This window comes from Salvia splendens, chromosome 9 (assembly GCF_004379255.2).
Source record: "Salvia splendens isolate huo1 chromosome 9, SspV2, whole genome shotgun sequence".
Taxonomy (NCBI): domain Eukaryota; kingdom Viridiplantae; phylum Streptophyta; class Magnoliopsida; order Lamiales; family Lamiaceae; genus Salvia; species Salvia splendens.
In genome coordinates, this window is record NC_056040.1 from 36,110,870 (window position 1) to 36,121,649 (window position 10,780).

General features: G+C 46.7%; 1 protein-coding gene across 1 annotated transcript; it reads left to right on the forward strand.

The window, feature by feature from the left end:
- Nucleotides 1-7,687: 7,687 nt before the first annotated feature.
- Nucleotides 7,688-8,729, forward strand: LOC121749508. The gene is made up of 2 exons (XM_042144073.1): nucleotides 7,688-8,101; nucleotides 8,325-8,729. Exons 1-2 carry the CDS (start codon nucleotides 7,688-7,690, stop codon nucleotides 8,727-8,729), a joined length of 819 nt encoding a protein of 272 aa, XP_042000007.1.
- Nucleotides 8,730-10,780: the final 2,051 nt, after the last annotated feature.

Consider the following 10,780-nt stretch of genomic DNA (forward strand, 5'->3'; position numbering starts at 1 on the left):
AGAAGGCCTAAAGGAAATGATCTCACCGCGGCAAAGAACTCACCACAACAACAAGGCAAGAAAACGAACTCCAAACAAAACAAAAAAAATGGAAATCAACAATGAAAACCTAAAACCAGAGGAGGAGAAATGCAACAACTGGCTGCTGAAAACGGAGCCGGCGGAGTGGTCATGGGACGACCAAGCCACCAACAGCGGGGTGTCCAATTGGGACGGGGTGAAGAACAAGCAGGCGCAGAAGTACATGAAGAGCATGAAAATGGGGGATCTCACATGGGTTGGAGAGATTACTCCATTAATACCTTAACAAAGGATGAAGATCCTTTTAAAGGAGAAGCTTTGAAATCTTTTAACTCAGAAGATAATTTTATCAAACAAAAATGGTTTTATTTAAAGAGTCAGAAAAGCTAAGAAAAATGGATCAATCTTTATAAAAAATTCCTTAAAAAGGATAGTGGTTGCTTTCTTGACCTTTTTGAGTTTATTGAAGAATTTTATGCTCTTCAAAAAAGGAAATTTCCCGATTTTGAAGATAAAAAATTTGCTTCAAACATTAGCTCTTCCTATAAGCAATTTGTGACTATTTCGGGGAAAATTGTCAAAAGCATCCATCCTCCCGAAATAAATCTTTCTTTTAAACACAAATTTTATAAACATGATTATAATCATGGAAGTTGGGAGTCCAGCATAATGTCATCATCATCCTGACGACTTGCAGAGGCTGACTCATTTTCAGATAATTTTTCTGTTTCATCTTCATCGCTTCCTTCCTCAGAAAGCTTTTGCTGAAGAAGTTTTTTGAGATATTTTAGATCTTTCCGGAGCTTTTGATAAGTTCTCCCAGAATTTCTGCAAGATCCCTATTAGGGGAATGGAGGAGGTGGAGCCTTGGTAGGCTCGAGGTCAATTATTCCTTTTTTGGAAAAAACTGACTCCTCGAAAAATTCAAATTTTTCCCACCATTTGATGAGAATTCTTCTTCCCAAGTATGGGATATGTCCTTGGACCACTTCAAATTTCTTAGTTGGAATGTTCCGAATAACAACGTCCCATTTAAGAATCCATGGCACTTGATAAAGTGTGGAGAACAGAAGTTCTTTATTTTTGATAGACTGATTAGCCTTGCAGGAATCTTCGAAAACCTTTCTGACCTTATCAGGAAGAATGATGGGATTTAATCCCCATTCCAAAAACCAGGAAATAAACCACTGAGGAAATTTAGTGGTTTCGCAGTCCCTGAATTGAAGGAACCAACTGTGTTTAGTTTTTATGTTCTCATAATAGAAAGCTCCTTTCCATGCTTTGATATAATCAAAGTAGTTGAACCATGGCTTATCGCAGGTTCTCTTTTCTTATGAAACTTCTCGGAAACTATATAAGTCTCCTTGCCACTCTTCTGGGGTGATGACCCTTTTGATAAAGGCTTTAGAATAAGCCCATTCCGTTCTAGATCTTGTAACAGAATCGAAATCCACAGATTTTGTGGTGCTCAGTATAGCAAAATAATACTGAAATGCCTTAGGGTAGAGAAAGGGATCAGCATACTCCCTTAAATAGAATGTGGAAATCTCCCCTAGGGAGAGATGAGAATATTTATCCTCAACCGGACAGATCCATTCCGTTGAAAGAGGAACGTATGGATAAATATACTCATTTGTCTGATTAGACTTGATTGCCAATGCATAAGCATCATCTCTAAGTCTCCTTTTTTTTTATCTAAAAACCGTTACGGTGGAGGGTTCGTGGGTCCCTCATCCCTATATTGCCACACAAAAGGATTACAATCGGAGATTACAAGAGTCCCTATCCATCGGTATCTAGGTACACAAAACAATATACAAAGTACACTAGCTCAATTACACTACGAGAGTAGGTGGAGGACATGCCAAGGGTGGCTCGACCCCTGCGTACTCTCAAGCGTCAAATAAGGTCATGATCAATGGGGCCGCTCTCGGGCCATACTCTACTCTTGGTCTTCATTTCTAATGCGGATGTTCGGGATTCCCATCTCTTCCAGCCGAACAATGGCTTTGAGCATTCTTGGGGCAGTGTGTGGTGTTATGCGTAGGTAGGAAGGTTGTTCAAGGCCCATTTTTGCGAGCAAATCCGCGGCTTTGTTACCTTCCCGGTGAATGAAGGTGGCTCGGATGATCTAGTCTTGCTTGAGGAGAACTAATCGTGCCATGGCTCAGCAAATGTGGGCCGGTCCCCAGGAGGCCCCATTGAAGAGCTTGATGGCTTGTTCCGCGTCGGACTCGGCCCAAATGGGCTGTTCGAAATCTGAGGCCAGGGTCAAGCCGAGGTGCAAGGCCATGAGCTCAGCTTCCAGGGCCGAATGGGCGTCAAGGGGTGCGACGAAGGCAGTGAGCATTTTCCCGGAACAGTCTCGAACCACACCTCCCCCTCCGGCTTTATCTGTTGCCTTCACATATGCTCCATCAGTGTTAACCTTGATCCATGTTCATTCCGGGGGGTGCCATTTAACCTGCATAGCGAAAGGTCTCGGTCTCCGTGTCTCCAGCTGGCTCGGGATGTGCATCTTGAGCGTCATGCCCTTCCAGTGTCTTGGCTTAATCTTCCCATTAGTCATGCTATTCCGGATGAACATTTGGACTTGCCAAACCACATTGAACGGCTTGAATTGGACTTGTTCGTGTCGGCCCCTATTTCGTTCCGCCCAAGTGAACCAAAGAATGAGGTAGGGCATAACTCGGCTTAGATGCAGTCTTGTTGATGCGTACAGCGAGACCACACTTCAAGCCTTTCCGGGATTGTATCATTAATCCGGAGGGAGGGGGCCGAGCCTACGAACCATCCATCAAATTCCCTCCACACGCATGAGGCACCCCACCCTTGAATGAAGAGGTGCTGGAGTGACTCCGTGTTAGGCCTGTGGGGACAACATTGACATTTTGAAGCAAGGTCAATCCTTCGCCATTGGAGCTTACTGTCGACCGGGATCCGATTCGACAAGAGCCACCAATTGAAGATCGCAATGGAGTTTGTGAGACTTGAATTCCACACCTCATCGAGCCCCTGGATAATCGGTCTCCGAGAACGGATAATCTTCCAAGTTGTTGCCAAAGAGAAATCGCCTAGCCGGGAGAGGGACCATCTCGGTATGTCCGGCTCTTCCACCAAGATTGGTGTATCAAGAATCTGTGTGATGATCTGCTGCGGAATTCCTGCCTGGTATTGTAGCAATTGGAGCTTGGGCACGTCCCATGTCCCATCCCTCATGAAGTCCGTGACCGTAGTTAAGGGGGAGCCCCGGTCATAAATACTAAACTCTCTAAGGGCGCTATCTCTGAGCCAGACATCGTCCCAGAAATAGACCTCTCCTCGCCCTACCACCCATCTGATATGAGGGTTAGCTTGCAGTCGCACCCTGAGTAGCCTCTTCCACGTCGGGCTACTTCTCCCCGAAGGTCTCGCCATGAGAGGGGAGACTTTATGACATTACTTAGCTTTCATGTATCTCGCCCACAAGGAGTTTTGTTCACGAAATCGCCACCATAGTTTAATATTGAAGGCACGAAGTACCTCTTTGAATTTGCAGATTCCAAGCCCTCCTTCCCCGGTCGGGAGGCAAATCTGATCCCATCATTGTCCACACTTGGTTGGTTTCGATTTGCCGCTCTTGGGGCCGACGAACCAACATCCATTGTACCTTCCTTGCGCCTCTCTTGGTTGGCACATTCTTTATCCTTATTTCTATGCTCATAGTTCGTTGAAGTGCCGGCCCAAGTATCCACCTTTGGACGCCATTCTCGGTGGATGATCTTGAAGACATTGCTCGAATAGTGCGTCGTTGTTGGCGTTCGGTGGTTCTTACTTCCATCACGTTCCTTCCTTCCCAAAGCATGACACTTATCAATGGTGTGCCCAACATGCTTACAACTGGTACAAAACAAAGGTATACGATCCCATGCCACTTTGTGCCTTGATTCTTTACCTAAGATATTGAGAATAATCTCTTCCGTAGGGGGCGTAGAGATGTCAATCTCAATGCATATCCTAGCAAAGGAGAGTCGGGATTGGTTAATTGTGGCATGGTCGGCTTGTAATGGCATGCCTAGTAGCTTGCCGATCGCCATGAGGGCCGATTCTTCAAAAAGATGCGCCGGAATTCCCATGATGTTACACCAAACGGCAACAATCGGTGACTCAAAAAAAGTATCAAAGTCCGGCGCCCACTTGAACACCCTCATCGGGTGTATATCAATAAGCCAATTCGGATTCCCATTAGGGCAATTAAGCACGTATAATCAGCCACTTCTTGGAATTGGATTAAAATGTGCCTAGCATTCAAGTGTTTCCATGTGAAAGCACCAACTAGCCCCATACCCACAAAGCTTTTTTGGATTTGAAACGTAGATGGGAGCGAGTGGGAGAACTTCCCGACTAAGGCTAATCCTAGTTTCTCCGATAGATATTTCGTTTCTAAATCGGTAAATGAAAGAGATGGGGTACCTTCGTGGCAGCCGGCCGTCCCCATAGGCTTGGCCTTGTCGGCATCAAGCGTGATTGGCTTGGCCTTTTGGCTAGTGTACAAGGTTGAAGCTCCCTCCACCTTCCCCATCCCTCCATGGGAGAATAATTGGCTTGCCTTCTTCCAAGCGGCCGCCGGCCGGACCAGGTTTTCCGGCGAGGATTCCGGCGGTGGTGCGTCGGAGCCGTGGTCATCTTTGCCTCCATCTTTGCCGAGAAGAGGATGCATAGTACATGGTGGTGATTTTGAATTCAAAATGGCCTTTTCTATAAATGCACCAACATTATCTTATCCAAGAAGAGTGGCCTTTGTCTTATCCTCCTTTTGTGAGTCACATGCACCAACCAACTCACATGCCACCCCATCCTTCACGTGGGCCATGGTACTTGCTGTGGTCAGCCGGTTGACCATCACTTTCTCCATGCTTGATCCTCCAAGATTCCGGCCTGCCGGCGCCGGCGACATTCTGGCCATCAGGACCATCGAGCCCTTCCATTCAACTCGTCGGGACGCTCCCTTCCTTGGCCATTTGGGCTAGAGAGCTCAACATATCCCCAAAAGGTGCGAGCTTATTTTCCGATGTCCCTTTCCTTTCACCATGGAGTTCCGCAACGACACTATCAACCATTTCAAAAACCATCTTCTTCTTAGCCCGACTAACCTCCGAATCAGATTAAAGGCCGGCTCGTTTGAGGGCATGTCGAGCTTTCTCCGGGTTAGGCGTGCCAACCCGTTTGGTTTTAGACCGTGCAATCGAATGAAACTTCCACTCCGGCGAGGAGAGGGGCTGCATCGTGTGTTCAAAGGCCGCGGCATCCCCCTCCGGCAACTCACCACCGGACTTCACCATGTGTCGGTTGCAACAATCACATTATACCTCCCTCAAAGGGGAGGGAGGGAGAGAGGGCGAATTCTAGAGAGAAGGGAGAGCTTTTTTAATTTGGCCCGTAGTTTCTACAAATAAACCCGTTAAGGGAGTAAATTACAAATAAACTCCTATACTAGGATAGGAGGAAATTACAACTGATGTCAAGAGGGCTTGAACTCGGCACCTCATGCAATAATCTCTAAGCTCCTTGCCGCTAGGACAAAGTCTCTGGACGGATGGAAATGGTTTACTTGTTGGCCAAGTAAACTCAAATACAAAGAGTTATGCTTCAAATAAGCTGTTAAGATATGCCAATTGCTGTGTGTTATATCGATGAATATAATTCTATCTTGATGCAATTACCTAACAGAGATCGTACAATGAAAGTTTGTAGATCATTTGGATGGAAATGGTTTGCTTGTTGGCCAAATAAACCCAAATACAAAGAGTTATGCTCTAATTGAAATTGCACGAGACAACCATGACTATTTTGCTCTATTGACTAAAATGATCTTGCCTTTCATGCCATTACATTACACACATCACAAAATGTATAATTGTGGGTAATTTTCATTCAAAAGGTTTGCTTGTTGGCCAAGTATATCAATATATAAGAGTTATGCTTCAAATAAACTGTTAAGATATGACAATTGCTATGATGTTATATCTATGAAAATGATCCTATTTTGATGCAATTACCTAACACAGATCGAACAATGAAAGATTGTAGGTCATTTGGATGGAAATGGTTTACTTATTGGCCAAGTAAACTCAAATACATCTGCGGCAATAGCGCTCCGGGGCCGGATTGCTTTACGACCACCTTTTATCAAACGTGTTGGAACATTGTTGGATTGGATGTGGTAGAGGCGATGAGATAGGTTTTTCTCGGGGCTTTTCTTCCCCGGAGCGTCACGGCAACGAGCATCGTCCTCATCCCTAATAAGCTCACGCCGGAGTCTTGGGGGGACTATCGACCCATTAGCCTCTGTAATATCATCAACAAGGTCATCACCAAAATACTCACAAAGAGACTAACCCTTGTCCTCCCGCGGGTTATTGCCCCGAACCAAAGTGGATTTGGGAAAGGGAGGCTCTTGAATGATAATGTTCTCCTCGCTCAAGAGATGTTCCATGAACTTCCACGACGTGCCCCAGCCCTGAACATGGCGATAAAGATTGACATGGCTAAGGCATATGATCGCGTCGAATGGCCCTTCCTCCTAAAGATCCTTAAACAGATGGGCTTCCTGGATGCATGGATATCCCTGGTTGAAAGATGTATAGGCTCTTGCTGGTTCTCGGTCCTAATCAACGGGGCCCCGTCAGGTTTCTTTAAATCCACCCGACGGCTTAGACAGGGTGACCCCATATCCCCGGCCCTGTTCGTGATTGCGGCAGAGTACCTCTCTCGGGCGCTCGACAAGCTTATCCTAGGCCACCGAGACATGACTTTCAAGGCCACCCGACACTAAATGGAGATAAGTCATCTAGCCTACGCGGATGATATTATCATCTTTACCCAAGCAGCTAAGAACTCCCTTCGGCGATTAGGAGCTTGCCTTGCAGACTATGCTGAGGTCTCGGGCCAACAAATCAATCTTGCCAAGAGTAATTTCTACATTGTGGAATGCCACAAAGAATGAGCCACCTCAATCCAGTTGGAGGGGGGGTTCCAACGAGGTACATTCCCGTTCCTTTATCTGGGAGTCCCCATTTATCGGGGTGTTAAGCAAACTGACATGTTTATGTTTCTTCGAGAGAAAATTTCCTCAAGGATCTCCGGCTGGGCCCACTGGCACCTCTTCTTCGGGGGGAGACTTACGCTCATCAAAAGCACACTCGAAGCGGTGCCAATCCACATTTTCCAATCCATTGAACCAACAGCCGGTGCTCTCAAGTAATTGGACCAGCAACTGGCTAGATTCTTCTGGGGTTCATCAAACGATAGGAAAAAGACCCATTGGATCGGAAGAGACCAGATCTGTCTCCCTACCGCCGAGGGAGGCCTTGGAGTCCGCAAGTTCAGAGAAGTCCTACGTGCCTTTAATATCAAACTCTGGTGGTGATTTCGGGAACAAAACTCGCTATGGGCGAAATACATGATGTCCAAGTATTGTAACAACACCTCGCCGCTCACTGCTAGATCCTCGGGGAGGCATAGTGCAACTTGGAAAAGGCTTGCTAGAGTTCCGGCCCAAGCCCAGCCTCACATTCGATGGGTGGCGGGACAAGGCAAGATCTTCTTTTGGGATGATATATGGCTCGGCAAGTCTAGCCTAATATAACTCTCTATTGATGAAAGGGGATGCCTGAAAGCCTTGGTGATGGATTTCATTCGGGAAGGTACCTGGGATGAGCCCAAGCTCCGGCTGTTCCACGCTCAGGCCCCCCTCTCACAGCGAGCTATTGAACAAATCCTTGACACACCGATCGTAGCCAAAGGACCGGACATCCCGCGTTGGAACCTATCCCGCTTCGGGGACTTCTCACTCGCCACGACATGGGAGACCATCCGAGCACAACGTCCTATCATCTGGGGATTAGATGATATTTGGAAGGCCGGCCTTACCACCTCAATCTCCATTTTCATATGGAGGCTGTTATCAAATCGAATCCCCGTCGATACAAAACTCCAGTGGCGGAAGATGGAGATGGCGTCAAAGTTCCAATGTTGCCCGCATAGTCCAGGCATCGAGTCACTTCGACATCTTTTCATCCAAGGGTCGGGAACGATCAGAGTATGGAGAGAATTCGATGCATGGTTTGAAGGATCCTCCCCCCAATCCAGATTAATGATACGATCCAGAGAGACTCGGGGTATGGGCGCGGAGATTACAACAATCATGCAAGAAGCACCTCTGTCACGCAATGTCGTACCTCATTATGTGGTTCCTATGGGCAGAACGGAACAGGAGCCTACACCAAATGACACAATTCAAACCATTTAATGTGGTTTGGCAGGTCCAGACTTTTATTCAGAATAGCATGGCCACCGGAAATATCAAGCCAAAACACTGGAAGGGCGTGAAGCTCAAAATGAGCATCCCGAGCAAGGCCGAGACGAGGCTACCAAGACCCCTTGCCATGCCGATCAAATGGCATCCCCCAGATGGGCCCTCGATCAAAATCAATACAGACGGAGCGTACTCGGAAGCATCGGGTAAAGCGGGAGGGAGAGGAATTATCCGAGACTCCATGGGGAAGATGATCTCCGCCTTTGCTGAACCACTCGACGCCCACTCAGCCCTGGAGGCAGAGCTCAAGGCTGCCCACCTTGGTTTGTCTTTGGCACAGGAACTCACTCAACCTATGTTGCTCGAGATGGATTCGGAGCAAGCGCTTAACCTTCTCAATAGCGCAAGCTAGGGGCCGGCCCACACCCAACAAGAAGTTGCCCGCCTCATGGTCCTCAAGCGACAAACCAATTTCCGCGCCTCCTTCATCCACCGTGGACGAAACAAGGCAGCCGATTTCCTCGCAAAGATGGGCATGGAAAAAACCGAGCTCCACCGCATGAACGCCCTCACGGCACAACGACTCCTCAAGGCCATGACCCGAATGGAAGAAATAGGAATCCCCAACATCCGAGTTCGAGGTGATGACCCCAACTAGTTTTGACTAACCCGACAAGTTGTTCGTCTAATTGTAATTTTGGTGGGAGTATGATGAGGTCCAAACCCTGTGGGTTCGGACCACATACTACTCTTGTTTTTTGTCTTGGCACACCACTTTTGGGTGTGGCCATGTTATGTACATCTCTGATTCTGAAATATAGGGATGAGGGACCCGCGAACCCTCCATCGTGAAGGTGTTTGATTAAAATAAAAAGTAAACTCAAATACAAAGAGTTATTCTTCAAATAAGCTGTTAAGATATGCCAATTATTGTGATGTTATATCGATGAATATAATCCTATCTTGATGCAATTACCTAACAGAGATCGTACGATGAAAGTTTGTAGATCATTTGGATGGAAATGGTTTGCTTGTTGGCCAAATAAACTCAAATACAAAGAGTTATGCTCTAATTGAAATTGCACGAGACAACCATGACTATTTTGCTCTATTGACTAAAATGATCTTGCCTTTCATGCCATTTCGTTACACACATCACAAAATGTATAATTGTGGGCAATTTTGATTCAAAAGGTTTGCTTGTTGGCCAAGTATATCAATATATAAGAGTTATGCTTCAAATAAACTGTTAAGATATGACAATTGCTATGATGTTATATCTATGAAAATGATCCTATTTTGATGCAATTACCTAACACAGATCGAACAATGAAGGATTGTAGGTCATTTGGATGGAAATGGTTTGCTTATTGGCCAAGTAAACTCAAATACTTCTCCGGCAATAGCGCTCCGAGGCCGGATTGCTTTACGACCACCTTTTATAAAACATGTTGGAACATTGTAGGATTGGATGTGGTAGAGGCGATGAGATAGGTTTTTCTCGGGGCTTTTCTTCCCCGGAGCGTCACGGCAACGAGCATCGTCCTCATCCCTAATAAGCTCACACCGGAGTCTTGGGGGGACTATCGACCCATTAGCCTCTGTAATATCATCAACAAGGTCATCACCAAAATACTCACAAAGAGACTAACCCTTGTCCTCCCGCGGGTGATTGCCCTGAACCAAAGTGGATTTGTGAAGGGGAGGCTCTTGAATGATAACGTTCTCCTCGCTCAAGAGATGTTCCATGAGCTTCCACGACGTGCCCCAGCCCCGAACGTGGCGATATAGATTGACTTGGCTATGGCCTATGATCGCGTCCAATGGCCCTTCCTCCTAAAGGTCCTTAAACAGATGGGCTTCTCGGATGAATGGATATCCCTGGTTGAAAGATGTGTAGGCTCTTGCTGGTTCTCTGTCCTAATCAACGGGGCCCCGTCAGGTTTCTTTAAATCCACTCGAGGGCTTAGACAGGGAGACCCCATATCCCCGGCCTTGTTCATGATTGCGGCAGAGTACCTCTCTCGGGCGCTCGACAAGCTTATCCTAGGCCACCGAGACATGACTTTCAAGGCCACCCGACACTGCATGGAGATAAGTCATCTAGCCTACGCGGATGATATTATCACCTTTACCCAAGCAACTAAGAACTCCCTTCGGTGATTAAGAACTTGCCTTGCAGACTAAGCTGAGGTCTCGGGCCAACAAATCAATCTTGCCAAGAGTAATTTCTACATTGCGGAATGCCACGAAGAATGTGCCACCTCAATCCAGTTGGAGGGGGGGTTCCAACGAGGTACATTCCCGTTCCTTTATCTGGGAGTCCCCATTTATCGGGGTGTTAAGTGAACTGGCATGTTTATGTTTCTTAGGGAGAAAATTTCCTCAAAGATCTCCTGCTGAGCCCACCGGCACCTCTCCTTCGGGGGGAGACTTACGCTTATCAAAAGCACACTCGAAGAG

Bases quoted from the DNA above. Each gene is read 5' to 3' on its own strand.
- LOC121749508 (XM_042144073.1), top strand. From the start codon at position 7,688: ATGGATTTCATTCGGGAAGGTACCTGGGATGAGCCCAAGCTCCGGCTG. The intron at 8,102-8,324 runs GTATGGAGAGAA...GTGGTTTGGCAG, and splicing joins AAGGGTCGGGAACGATCAGA to GTCCAGACTTTTATTCAGAA.